This window comes from Anguilla rostrata, chromosome 5, assembly GCF_018555375.3.
Source record: "Anguilla rostrata isolate EN2019 chromosome 5, ASM1855537v3, whole genome shotgun sequence".
Taxonomy (NCBI): Eukaryota; Metazoa; Chordata; class Actinopteri; order Anguilliformes; family Anguillidae; genus Anguilla; species Anguilla rostrata.
The window spans coordinates 19,694,094-19,708,922 of record NC_057937.1 but is presented as its reverse complement, the minus strand read 5'-3'; the positions used below and the strand labels follow the sequence as shown (position 1 = coordinate 19,708,922).

The window sequence follows — 14,829 nt, the reverse complement described above, 5'->3', positions numbered from 1 at the left end:
TTTTTCCAAGGAGCACATTTGTTCCTAAGTTGAAAAATTTAGGAGCACACTAATAATGCATGCCTATCGGTCAATATCAGTCACTCCTAAATTATTTTTTCGGCTAGGGCACAACAGTTTTTGGGAGCAAATGCTCCTAAATCGGGAGCACTCTAGAGACTTGTGTTTATGTAACTGGAGCTGCGCTCCCTCTCCTCTCTGGAGCACTGAGGATAAACATTCCAGCTGCACTTTGTTGTTTAAAAACAAGGCATTTGTTTCTCAGTTCAGTAACCCCAGTAATTGTTACCAGCTGAGCTTTTCACTATGACCTCTGATATCAACTTGGGACAGTGCAGACAAGCAAGTGCTCTTCTCAGAAATGCTTGATATCAAGCCGCTGCCTCTTTTCACACTGCGGTCCGCGAGTTGAGCCCGCTTGGACGTCTCATGCACGGGTCGATGAAGCAGACCGCGGGTGCCCTGTTGACCAGGAGGGGTGGTTGCTGCCAATTACGTGCCACCCTGTGTGGCTGCCAGCCACGGTTGGCACAGTCCGAATTCCTTACCAGGCCACGAACCCCATTTGAACTCTGGAAAAGTGCACTAACAGGGGATGTTCAGCAGACCCTTTTTTAATTTTAACCACGAATGAGTAATTTCTCCCATTCAAATGTAAGCATAGCTGGCTATTTCTTTCCTGCCTACTCCATGGACATTGATAGTTTGAGTGGCACCACAGCTCTCCATTTGTCTTTGGGCTCTCATTAAAACATGTATTACACTCTGTACTGATCTGCAGTTTCTCACAACTTATGGAGCTCTCGTATCTTTAAACTAATTCAGAATGTGATATTGCAATGAAGTTGAAATCTTTTCCATATTTTACCAAATGAGTCTTGATTCTTGTCTTCTGTGCTCTGCGCTACATTGATTATATGAAATTAAATCTGCTACATTTTATGTTCTACAAGTGTCCCCAATTAAAGCTTCCCATCACTGTAATTGCTCATTAGCTCTGGCGGTTCCCTTTGGAGCAATCTCATTCTGAATGCATATCACTTTGACTGAATAACATTACATGTTTACACTTCATAAAATGCTAAGAATGCGACTGTGTTGTGAACAGGTTTGATATATGCATAAAGTGGGCCATATGTCAAACCTGTTCACACTGCAGTCAGGAGTGAAGTGTTCATGGCCTAGTATAGAACCTCTCCTAGTCTCCTGGTCCATCAGTTGATCTGTCGGTCTGATCCTCTGGGATACAGAATGGTTCTGCGTGAAGACTTCAGTGTCCATTTTGGAGTCTCTCTGTCTGAGTCTCTAAATCAGCTGAGAGTGACTTCCTCTAGCCAAAGGAAGAGGTGAGAAGTGAACATTACTGACCTAAGACAAGCATCTCTAGCCCAGGGATCTGCAACCCTGGTCCTGGAGAACCACAGGCTCTGCTGGTTTTCATTGTTACTCTGCACTTAATTAATCAGTTAAAGCAGTTGATTACACAGTTAACTCACTGCATCCAACTACTTAAGTCTAAATTGGGTGCTGATTTTAAGGTAAAACAAAAACCAGCAGAGCCTGTGACTGTTCATGACCAGTGTTGCAGACCCCTGCTCTAGCCCCTCCCCTAGCTGCACTGCACCAATTTTGACTGAACTGAGACCAGTCACTCTGCACTCTGTCTACCACCCCCCCCCAGTTGCACTGTATTCTTCTTTAGCTGACCTGAAATCACCACCCTCTGCCCCCGCCCAGCTACACTGCATCCTCTTTTTAGCTGACACTGAAATCCGTCGTGATGCTCCTCCCTCAGCTGCTGTACGTCCTGTATTTAAGCCCGGCAAAGTGAATAGTGCTTGCTTTTGAAGATTGCTTTTCATTAGAATTGCCGTTCCCACAAATCAACGTTGCTCACGAAGTCACTTAAGCAACGCGGTGATAAAAGTCTCATCACTTTTCAGCGTGATGTCACCATCCTTCATTAAATAGAGAACAGAACTGAGGAACACTACTGAGATCTTCGTCTATTGGGATCATGCACAGCTTCAAATAGATTCAGTTAAGGATCCATTGATCTTAATAATAAACCATTAATCATGCATGAGGTTTTTCCAAGATCAATCAGAAATCAGTATGAAAGGGATTGATCAGCCACCCCCTACATGACACTAGGGTTTCAATTCCGTGAATAATTAGAGAAATTAGCTGCATGCTCATTTCTCTGGCTTTTTAGATCTTGAGGTTCAATAGAGAAATTATTTAGCGCTTTATTATGGAAAGATGTTTCTTTATTGGCAACATTTATTTGTGAAGGATGTCGCTCTTAAGTAGTGCTTAGCATAAGACATTCATCTGAGCTGACTTACAGTACTGAGATTTGAAGAACAGTTCTTCAGCTCTGTCTGAATGCCGCCGTGATTGAGTTTCCTGGAATACGGAAGCGAGGAAGAAAGTGGAAAGTTTGCAGTGTTTTTCACTTCACACAGAGGGTCCTGCAGGGAGTTGAGAGAAGGAGTCTTCTGTCACATTGTTTGTTCAGACCAATTGTGGAATGCTTCTGGCACAGGAATCAACACAAAGCAAACCTCAAACCTCTGTAGACCAACTGGCCTTAAGTGGAACTAACTGTGGCTGGACTATTTGCGTGCTTTGCAGAGTGAGTGTTTAGTTAATGTATCATGAAATAATATATAGTATATAAAGATGAGGTTAATGCACTGAAGAACTTAGTCCTGGGATTCAAACCTGCAACTTCCATTTTACAAGGCTGGTTTTCTTGCTACCGTGGCATTCTGTCACTGCTTTAAAGCCAGTAACTTTAATGTCAAGTAACAGAGTGCCACTGAGTAATTAGGCACAGTCCAAACACACCTACACAGGTGCTGGAGTTCATATAGGGAACGTGAGGTTTCATACCTCCAACCTTCCTGAAGCTGTGCTCTCCCTCCTCAAGTCTGAAGCGTTCCAGCGCCTTGGACAGAGATGGCAGGCTCTTAAACTGTGCCGAAAGCAATCTCAGCGTTTTATGCACCGACCGCTCGAGAGGGTTGCGACGGGACGGCGTCGTGGCAGGTTTATCAGTCATTACGGGTCGGACGCTCAGTTGGTTTATGTTTTAATCAAACGCGTGCTCACAGCGGTGATGCGACTGTCAGCGCGAATGCCTTTCGAAGACGCATTCTCGCTACGTGGGCCTCGCACAAAGCCCGGTAGCGACCCAGCCGGCTCCGGCAAAGGAGAGTCAATTTTGTTTCAATTAGAAAGGAGCGCGGCTCCTCGCTGTCCTCTTTACGCCCCTTTTCTGGCAATCCTTGGGTGCGTCCCGTCTGTCACCACATCTGGTTTAGTATACGCACACACTCTCGTGGCTGTCAGGCATTATTAAGCAAAATGTAGTGGTAATTTAAAGCATCTGCGTCCCCCTTTCCTGACTCAGCCTTGCCTGTGTAAGCCAAGGTTTCTTTCCATCATATTTACCTTGTTTAAATTGGTCGATTCACCAACTATATGTATATAATTATTGCAGTTACTCTGTGGGTGACCTTCTGGTCTCCATCTCTCTCTTTTTTCTCTCTCCAGTTATTTATGAATTACTTTCACAATGAAATGTTCAGTGTCAAATCAACTCTTATGGAGTACACATGGTTCCTATTGTACTCCTTTACAGTTAAATTAACATGATATTTTACTATGCTGTTGGCATAAAGCTATATCTGGAGATATACACAGAACAACATGCATTTATAACAGAAAATATGCAACAATTAAAATTGTATATATAGTATAAAACAAAAATATTACACTCTGTAAATAAACAGAATGTCTCTCCCCCCCCCCCCCTCTCTCTCTCTCTCCACAGGGGGAGATGTGGCCTGGTTTGGGCTCCTTCATGGCCCTGGTGCTGTTAGCAGTTTTGGGGTTCCCTTCTCAAACGTGGAGCCTCAACCCAGATGACCCCAACGTATGCAGTCACTGGGAGAGGTGAGCTCCCTACTGCCCTGGAGGATTTGAATTAAGAATCTTTTATTTTATGTGACATCCCATCACTCTCTTCTGCAACACTGATCACATGCTTTTGTGATATCACAGGCTAATTTGTTTCCCAAAAGCTGTTTGTTTTCAGAGCTGTTATCTCTGTTTGGGACAAATATAAATTAGACACGATGGCATAGTCATTATCACCATATAGCGTGAAAGCATGTGGATTCTTCATAAACAGAGCCCAAGATATCTTCTTGCAAAGAAACCATGCTTTGACTTGATTTGAAAAAAGACCATTTATTCATCAGATATAAGATCATTTTTTTAGTTTTAGTTAGTTTTTGTGGAGTAACTGGTTGCTTCATTACTTTCTTAGTGAACTAGTTACTCTCAATTGTTGAAGTAAGTATATGCTTACTTCATTAGGTACTTCATCAAGAAAGAAGCAAAATATTAATTTCTTATGAAAGCTTAGGAAATGAGAAATCCCTTTTTATTTTCTTTTTCTGTTTGATATGCTTGCCAATCATGCTATTTAGTAAATAGTTACTCATTGTGCAATCATTCTATTTTATCAGTTATGAGACAAGATCTGCGGTGTGGGAAGCCACATTGTATGAGTTTTATTTGGTTTATAAGAGGTTTTTTAACCCTCCTCAGTGAAACTGAGTTGCTAAAAGGGAAAAGACGGGGAGGGAAGGAAGAGGGACATAAATGGAACACAGGAGCAAATTGATCAAGGCTTCCATTTACCCTAATCAATCACATCCACCCTCTTGCTGAAATAATTATGCCGTATTTGTAGGTGTCCGAATACACAGGAGTAACTTCCCTCCTCCCCAGTGCACAATGTACGGGGGAGATTGAGAAGGTCCACAGCACTGCACAAACACATCCCGCAGGGCTGAGCACGTGCAGAAGGGTCTATGCACCAGACCTGGGTCAAATCCATATTTGTTTTGGATTCAAATACTTTTCTACGCTTTATTGATCTTGTCTGGTGTATTGGAACCAATGAAATACTCTCAGAAAGTGCAATCCCCGCCTTCTGGTCATATTGGCAGACTCAGTTACACCAGGCAAGATCAATAGAGCACAGAAAAGTATTTGAATCAAAAACAACTACGTATTTGACCCAGGTCTGCTATGCACAACGTTCACTTTGTTATATCACAGGATGTGTTCAGCAGGAAGACCGAGAATCTCCATGGTTTGCAACGAGAGGATGTAGCTGCCATACGTATTTGTATTGAGGGGTTGGCACTAAGGACATAAGTTTCACCTGAACATCTGGGTAGACTTTAGCTCATACCATACCTTACTATCAAATTGCTCCCCTGGGGGGTAGTGACAAATCAAGCAACTGACATTTATCTCTTCTTGTGTTTTTTTTTCTGTGCCTCTTTCGCCAAGCTTCTCAGATTACTTGAATTTTAGAGAGTAACAAAAAGGCTGGACAAGTAGCAAAGTCATGTAGTTGTGGAAACCTTGACCCCTCCCTCTGTGGTTCCCAACCATGTTCCTGGAGTTCTAATGTCTTGTAGGTTTTCACTCCAACATTAACATTGTACACCTCACGCAACAGCTCAAGATCTCTTTGAGCTGCTCACTAGAAGAATCAGGTGTGCCAGATTAGGATTGAAATGAAAATCTACAGCACAGTAGATCCCCAGGAACAGGGTTTGGAACTGCTTTACATGCAGATAAACATGACATACATTTTTAGGAATGGACAGACGTTTTTGAGAGGGGTTAAAAGCGCCCCCTTTTCCATCCTCAGTCTGCACGTACAGGCGGCACTGTCAATAGGCGGTTCAGTTGCCAGGCGATGGCGAGACTTCCAGCACTGGCCGCCAATGGGCCACAGCTACCCCCCTGGGAGAAGGGCGGGGGGTTTTTTCTCCTGCCTGTTATCAGAGTATGCTCTAATGACAAACGCATTTGTTAAGGGCCACTTCAGCAAAACCCGGACAGAAATAAATCAGCCGTCCCCTGCGTGTCCATCAGTGATGGATCTCCACTGAAACTCCCCGGTTGATTACCCATCACTCAGTCCATGTTTCTGACAGTTACGGGCCTGAGAATGAAAACCTCCAGTCTGAGATTGTCTTTATGTGACAGCAGCCAGATTGCGGTTGGATTTTAGTGTTTTATTTTAGATTATTTTACTGGTTTGTTTGCTAATCAAATAGGCTCATTAATTAAGTCTAGCACTGTTCTTCTAGAATTGTTACATGCACTTACTTGTACACTGGCCAGGCTGAATGCTTAGATGAAAATGTTATGAAAATGCTGCTGCAACCATGTTACCACACTGCTGCTTTAACCACTACCCACACTGCGCTCTAATCACTACTCTACACCCTGCTACTCCATACTGCTGCTCTAACCACTATTCCACACCACACTACTCCATATTGCTGCTCTAACCACTATTCCACACTGCTGTAATCATTGCACTCCACTGCTGCTCAAACCAGTATACCACACAGCTGTTATAACCACTATGCCGTACTGCTGCTCTAACCATTGCACCACACTGCTACCGTAACTCTACATTACACTGCTGCTCTGTTTCCTTTTGAAGTCTTATTGTCTTATTTTTTTCCAGCTATGCAGTGACTGTGCAGGAATCCTATGCTCACCCATTCGACCAGATCTACTACACCAGATGCACAGACATTCTCAACTGGTTCAAATGCACCAGGCACAGGTGGGTATGAGTCTTTCTACCAGTGCCACATCGTTCAGTGTTCCATTTTCTCCTCTGCATTTCCGTGACAAAAAAAAAAACACAAGAAGAATACTTCAGTCACAAACATGAAACCATAAGGTTGGGAGAGATTTACGTCACGTCCAAGGGTCTGGCTACTTTTCATTTCCATGCACTAGCAAGGCAAAGCATGTTTTGCAATTTGTCTCCTTATTACGGATATTTGACCATCATTGCATTGGCTCTAATGGCTGCATTAGGGTTCACTGGCGACACACTAAAATAAGTGTGAGTCACTGCTGCTAAATATGACCAAGCAAAGAACGCTCTTCACCACACTGGAGAAAATACTCATAGCTGCACTTTGGTTTGCTTGATTTTTTTTTAACCCCTTCAGTTTTTAAGGTGTGGTTCGATTGTAGCTTGCCTTCAGGCTGGAGACTAGAACAGGATTTTCTTGAGACTTCCGTGCTTCCCGAATGTAGAACAAGATCAATTGCCTTTGTCCCATTTGCAGCGTGCTCTCAAACTCACTAGTACAGACACAGGCTAATACCAACCGCTGTCTTAAACACCAGCTACAGGACACTGAAGTTGCGTACTTTGTAAACCCACTGCTGACCAGGTTTTCCGAGAGACTGAGACAAGGATCTCCAACTCAAATCCTGGAAGGCCACTGTGTTTGCTGGTTTTTGATCTGTTCCTGCACTTTAGTGCTTAATTTAGGTCATTGATTGGCTAAAGGAGTGTGCACATCTTGTTTCCAAACTCTTTATAGCCTGCTTCATCCAATGCATCTGTAGCTGGCTAGTACGTTTACATAATGTATTAACATAGAAAATACATTTTTCTGCACTGAAAACGAATAATACATTGTATGTATTGAGTTAAATTATGTTATTGTCTGTCTCCCAGCTACAGTAGCTGTCTGTGGTTAAATTCAGAACTGTTCTTACATTAAATTGATATTTTAAAAATGATACTACGTGTTGCTTATGAATTAAATAATTAATTCAGATTTCACCCCATTATTATTTTGAACGACTGACGGTGCGCTCCACGGATTTGTATTGCACTACCTCAATGAAATGAAAATAGATGAAATTATCAATAGTCCTAAACCAACAGCTTTCAGACCTGTATATTGTTCTGTTGATTAACTAACGATAACTTGTCTGTGTTTTGGATTGCAAATAATTTTCTTAGTCAGTGCTCAATAAGGCCTTATAAGATATAAAATGATTGTGTGTTTTGTTACAAAAAAAAACATGCATACAAGTCTCGTTAAGTCACATAGGCTGTGTGTTGAGCAGTATCAACCGGTTACCTGATGCATACTAGTAATTGAATAATTATATTCAGTAATAACTCAGAACTATTAACTACAGCAATTATTGTGTAGATAGTGGTGTCTTTTAATGAAAAATAATGATCTAATTATCAGCTTCAAATGCTATTCTAATACCAATAGAGGGAAAATAACTTTGTGAATACAACATTTACATTAGTTATTGATTTAGGACTCAAATCATGAATTTAGAAATCTAGCATAGCAGACAGGGATACTCAGGCCCTCAAGATCAGTATTACTGCTGGTTTTCTTCTGACTGATAGTCCATAGTCCAATAATGGCATTGATTGGTCAGAAATTATACTCACCTGGTGCATTAGGTTTAAATCAGTCCCTGATTAGAGGAGAGGAATGCAAACCAGCAGTACTACAGGCCCCAAGGGCCAGATTTCAGTGTCCTTGATTTAGGACGTAAGACCGGGAAACGTTAAATTTTGTAACAGTTTATTTAGAAGAAAGTTTAGCCAGCATATTTATCTTTTAAAAGTGGCTTTAAAGCATTCTCCTGTTTATATAGGCTCTTTAATCATTACAATTGCAGATGTTTCAGGAATTAAAAAATGAGCTGATGTAAAATATTAAAAGTTTTCAGTTCTCTACTTTCGCTGTCCTTTAAACCTCTCGGAACACTGCAGGATCTTAGGAACACATGCATAATGGTGGAGAAAACATAAACACTGAACTTCAGAACCTGCAGGATTCTTGCTGGTTATCAGCTGATACAGAACAGCAATTACACCAGTGGTGTCAAACTTGTTGCCATGGAGGGCCGTGTGTATGCAGGTTTTCATTCCAACCAATTAATGCTGCCTTAGTTGAGTCCAATTACTCATTCAGCCATATGCGTTTAACTGCATTGAAGAACAGAATATAAGAAAAATTTTATTTAGACAATGCGGGTCACCATAGATGTCGGGTCACCATTGTGCACAAACCTGCATCCCTAATTCAGCAAATAATTTAATTAATTATATAATCAAGATCTGAGGCTGGAATGAAAACCTGCATACACACGGCCCTCCATGGCAACGAGTTTGACACCACTGAATTACACGCTGCAATCAAAACCTTTCAAAACTTAATGAGATGCTAATCCATTGTTAGCCTGCAGAATTTGTTTGGGCTGTAGAGACAGTGGGCTGCCCAGGCTTACTTACTTACTACCTCCCCCTACTGGCTGCTAGGATGGACTTCCCCCAGATGGGCTAACTGCATATAGCAGCAGAACACTGGACTATGAGTGGTCGGTAGTGGGAGAGGGAGCACTCCCATTTGAATGGAAGGGGGTGAGAGAGATAGATAAAGAAGACATTGTGTAATACATCCAGTAGTAATGAAGGCAGTTTGATTCTTGGATCCACAAATCGTTGAGAGAGAGAGAGAGAGAGAGAGAAAGATGAAGGACATGCATTAAGATGGGTGGAGACAGACAAAAGAAAAGGAGAAAGGGGGTGAGAAGGGTAGGGAGGGATGTACAGAATGAGAGTACAGTGCTGTAACCATGCCATAGTGGCTCCATTACTGTCAGGAACACTAGGCAGGGAACAAGCAATCAACACTCATAATAAAAAACCTTCCTGTCTATACGGCAATTACCCATTTACCATTGATCACTGTTTCAGGACAAGTCATGGAGATGGTGTACATAATGGATACCTCTTTAACTCTGTGCCTCACTGTTCCAGGATCAGCTGCAGTATAAGAAAAACAAAGAAAAAAACACCTGTTTACTTCTACGCAATAGTGTTCTAGGATCTCTTATGATAATGCTGTACTTAACCACCAACTTTTTACAACTTCCAGGAACTGTTATGATTACTGAGTATGTATCAGTCATCTCTATCTCTACCTCTGTGCATCACTGGTCCAGGATAAGCTTTAATAAAGGCCTTTACGAAAATCACATCTTTACCACTGTGATAAGGGTGTACACAATATGTACACAAATGCCAACTCTAGGCACCCCTGTTTTAAGATCAGGTAGAATAACAGGCCACAGTAAAGGTTACATCTGTACCGCTGTTCATCGCTGTTCCATGATCAGTTGTGATCCCTGTATGCGTAACAACCTTCTGTTTGACTCTGTGCGCCTCACTGTTCCAGGATCAGCTATAAGACTGCATATCGGCGGGGCGTGAGGACCATGTACAGGCGCCGCTCGCAGTGTTGCCCTGGATACATCGAGAGCGGAGACCTCTGTGTCCGTGAGTGTCCCTCTTTTGCCCTTCTTCTCCAGCCTATTCCTTCCTCTTCCTCATGTTGTTGCGTCAGCCCCACCCCCATTTTATATTATATGATATTCCAAGCCTGTTCATTTTTTTAAATCACAGTAAAATATTTAGTGTTCAATCAACTCTTTACAGAGTACGGATTTCAAAATATACTTTTTCGTGTTTTGGACCTTATTCCTAGCCCCAACATGCCACTCTCATCTAAACCCCCAAACAAACAACCCAACCTTTCATAAGAGGGAAAAAATAATTGAAATGCTAAGTAAGCCCTGTTAGCCTGATTCAAAGTATATCATTCAAAAAACATAAATACATTTAGTTTATGCATGGAAGCCCATCTTATTACACCCATAATACAGTATTGTTTGAAACTATGGTCACATAAAGGTAATTGGCATAATGCAAGGCATAATGGTATGTCTGATATAAAGAATATAAAAACTTCTAACTCTACTCCTGGGAATTTAATCATTTTCACAAGTCGCCAGTCATTGCTGTGGGCATGACTGGCACAGACACCAGCGCTGAACCCCTGTACCTTTTGTTTGTCCCCGAACATTTAACCAGGAGTGATTCAGATTCTTCACGCTCTGCCTTTCAGAAACTCCTTACAGGACTGTTACCACCCTCTCTTTTCATGAGACCCAGAGAGTGTGACGCTGTCACTTCACAGAGCTCGTAAGAGGTGTTTCAGACACAGCGGAAAGGATTTGAAAATGCTATTTGTGATGAGTGTGGCATATTTTTAGTCCCCGCCTCTCTGTGATATTACTCCGGTATCGGGTGGGGGTGGGGGGATGGGTGGACTGTATAAGTGCAGGAGATGAAATCTGTCATCCATCTAATTGCACACTGAGGCTGTAACAAGCACACACGTTGCTATCTTGCGCAAGTTGAGCTAGTTCCCTTTTATGTTGCTGAATGAGCGTCTCCGAGCCACCTCATCAAGTGTGTGTTTGTGTGTGTGTGTGTGTGTGGGTGCAACAACAGTTCATGAATAGGGATTCAAACCCCTCTGGTAGCAAATCAAGCAGCAGAACCTCAACTCTAAACTTCCAAATATTTGTTAGGTTTCTATGGAACAGCCACTGGATTTGTATAATCAAACCTGTAGAATTGCCTGAAGCCCCTGAGTCATAACACCACCAAATTCAAAAACAGAAGAGAAGAAACGATATGGAAGCTCGAACAGCTGCCTGAACACAAATTTACAGTGTCCATTAACTGTAATGCATTATTTCCTTTAGCATTTTATAATCCTTTTTTACGATGACAATTTACTTCCTTTTTTAATTGACGAAAACAAATTAATAAAATGCAGCATCTGTTACCATGACAAACCCAGACAAGCCGAACACCCGATCTGAGGGGGAGGTTTCAAATGGTGAGCAGCGAGATGGACGCACCGTCATTGTTTTCGACAGAGCTTGACCCGTGGTGGGCTCACAACGTTGTTTTTGTCTCCTTCTCTTTAAAGAGGCCGGCTCCCCTCTCTGTCCGTCTTGTCCTTCGCGTCCCGGTTTTTAAAGAATAAATCAATTACACACCCCAGATGGCGCCTTGTGAGCGACAGGCTTGATTTCGCCCCCTTCCTTAACGGGAAGGCGAGGTAGATGAGCCGTGCTCGGGGGCGCGCGCGAGAGGGGCATTGTGTTTCCCCGCCCGTCGCTGGTCGTAAACAACTTTATTAAAGGCTCCCGCAGTGCTGCGGAACCCCGGAGGCTCGGAGGAGACAAACAGCTCCTGACTTTATTGTGGAGATCTATCTCTGACCCGGTGCACCCAAGGCCAGCTCGCCAACTCTGCTGTTCATCCATCTATCCCTCTCTCTCTCTCTCTCTCTCTCTCTGGCTCACTTTCTCTCTCTTCGTGATAAGTGCACTGGGCTGGTCTTTTGTTGTGTGACCTTCTAAGCAGGCACGGGGCTAGTTAAGGGCCCCCCCCCCAATAAGAGTGGTGGGGTGGGGGGGGTGTTGAGTGGGGTGGTGGTTGTGGGCACGGCGTTGGGGGGGAAGGGTAAGGTTCTAATTTCCTAAATGCCCCCCCACCTCTCCCATTGTGGCTATATGTACAGAAAGCTTAATTCATGGTGCCCCCTTCCCTATGTAGCATTTATCTTGCTGCTGACAAGGGGGTTCAGTGTCTTTTATTGGGAGAGCGGGACTGAGGTGTTTTAAGTGCTTTTGGGAGTGGGGGAGGGGGGGGGCACCAGTTTAACATTGCATTAACTCTATGAGAGTTTAGCTGCAATAACGAGTTCAGGGGCAGCCTGTGCCAAGCTGTTAAATCACTGAAAATCGCCTGTTAAGGTCCTTTCCAGTAGGAACCTGCTGTATAGCTGCTTTCTTTTTTTGCACTAAATGCTATGTTTCATGGTGTAAAGCTACAGTGAAGGGAATGCATTGCTACTACATACTGATTAGAAGATCAAGTGCAGTAAGATGAAATGCTTTCATTATCGGCTTTAAAGGGAACCATGCGTTGATTCAAGTCAGGTAATATTTGGTAACGGGCGTTTGAAGGACAGGGGCCGTCCTATTGACACGCCCGCACACATGCATTCACACACATGCACGCACACACACACACACACACAAAACAGTATTAGAATTCATTTTAGAGTGCTAATATTCTGGCCCTGTTTTGAGTGCTGAAGTGCTATTTTGGTCACTACTCCAGTGGGTGTTAGCACTGATTGTGCCAGTGCTTTTAAAAAACTCCACCCATTTCTTCTAAATTGCATCATCCTTAGGAAACAATGACATCATAATGTTACCCTCGACCTCATCCTCCATGTTTTTGCATCCAGGGAGGGCACTTACACAGAGTAAATTCGACAAGTTTGCAATGAAAACAGAGGCTTGGTAACAAAACAAAATGAAATAACAATAATGAACTGAAAACTGTAGTTCTGTAGCTCTAGGGATAATGTAACTAGCTTAGCTTGCCAGCCAGCTTGGTAGTACCACCACAAAGGGATGGAGAAGGTGGGAGAAAGAGCAGGTTGGGGAAGAAAGGAGACTGGGAGAGTGATAAGGTCGGTAGAAGGATTAAGAGCAGAAAAATGGCAAAATAACTACATTACATTACATTACAGGCACTTAGCAGACGCTCTTATCCAGAGCGACTTACACAGCTTTTTTACATTGTATCCATTTATACAGCTGGATATATACTGAAGCAATTTCGGTTAAGTACCTTGCTTAAGGGTACAACGGCAGTGTCCTACCCAGGAATCGAACCTGCAACCTTTCGGTTACAAGCCCAGTTCCTTACCCACTGTGCTACACTCCGTCCAACTACAGCTAACTACTGCATTACAAATATTGATAATGTGGACAGTGATTCTCCATGACAACGGAGTGTTTCACTGATTTAGTAGGACAGAATACTTTTATTTGCCTCAAACTATGGGAGGAGACATGCAAGGAGACTAGAACATTTATTTGCCATTAAGTCAGGTCCTTCGTGACATCATGAAGGACTTGGACCCAGTAGCCCCGATCCCGGTAATAAATTGAACTCCACCCATTTAATCCCCTCATAGGAATAGATGGAAATGCTCAGACTGATATTGCAAGTCGATATTGCAATGCAATTGATTTCTCGTGCTGTTGCTGATGCGTAATGCATACCATAATAACCCCATACAATGTAGTCTGAAGGTGTTCTCGGTTTTACCTTTACAATCATTTTAAGGGAGTCCCGTCTCCGAGCTGAGGTGAAGGACGGGGCAAGGCATAATGAGGGTGGGGCTGGGCGTGGGTCTGGATAGTGGGGGTGGGGCTAAGTGACACGAGAGTGCTGGATGATAAGGGCAGAGCGAGTTGGTAGGGGCGCTGGGTGACGGAGGCGGGGCTGGATGGTTCAGGGCGGAGGCTAGCGATGACAGCCAGAGGGTGTCCCTTGGCTGCCTCCTGCACTGCACAGTCTCTGCGGAGCGTTAAAATCCCTCTAATCCCCCTCCTCACACCGCGAGGATTAAGAGATTTGTACTGCCATCCATGTTTTGTGTAGGGGCACAAGAGCAGGTATTAGCAGCGTTCCTTTCTTATCTGGAATCTTCGGCACATTTTTTGTTGCCCTTCAATTAACTCTGCCTTTGTTTGTAAGATCCAAATGTTTCTTATCTCTCATATCAGAAATCATATCACATCATTTATTTTATTTTTCATTTTGTTATTTGTTTTTGGGGTGGGGGACAGCACAGGTTGGTTCTACTCCTTGGAAGGGTAGAAATCACCAAACAATGTGCAAACTGAGAGAGAGAGAGAGAATGTAAATGTAATGTTTTATATTAGTAAATTATACATATAAAATGAATGGATCAGTAAACGATAATTGTGCTATTTTTGAATGCTTCGGTTATATAATGGCTGGTACCTGTAGTGCTAATAAAGCTCGTTTATGTTCAAATTGATAGGCAGAAAGTAAGATATAGTGCGAGAGAAGCGGAGAAAAAGAAACAGACAGAAAGACAGAAATCAAGAGATAGAAAGGTGTAGAGGTGCCTTTGACAGTCGTGTTTCAGCAATAACATAAACTCCCTGCTCTGATGCTCTGTATATCGC

The 14,829-nt window shown here is 42.9% G+C and overlaps 1 protein-coding gene across 1 annotated transcript in view; it reads left to right on the top strand.

The window, feature by feature from the left end:
• Positions 1 to 14,829, top strand: part of LOC135256053 (multiple epidermal growth factor-like domains protein 11) — a 128,939-nt gene that overhangs the window by 26,817 nt on the left and 87,293 nt on the right. Inside the window, exons 2-4 of the mRNA XM_064337926.1 lie at positions 3,842 to 3,963; positions 6,575 to 6,676; positions 10,131 to 10,231. Coding sequence (XP_064193996.1) covers positions 3,848 to 3,963; positions 6,575 to 6,676; positions 10,131 to 10,231 — 319 coding nt within the window. The 5' untranslated portion in view covers positions 3,842 to 3,847. The remainder of the gene's footprint in view (positions 1 to 3,841; positions 3,964 to 6,574; positions 6,677 to 10,130; positions 10,232 to 14,829) is intronic.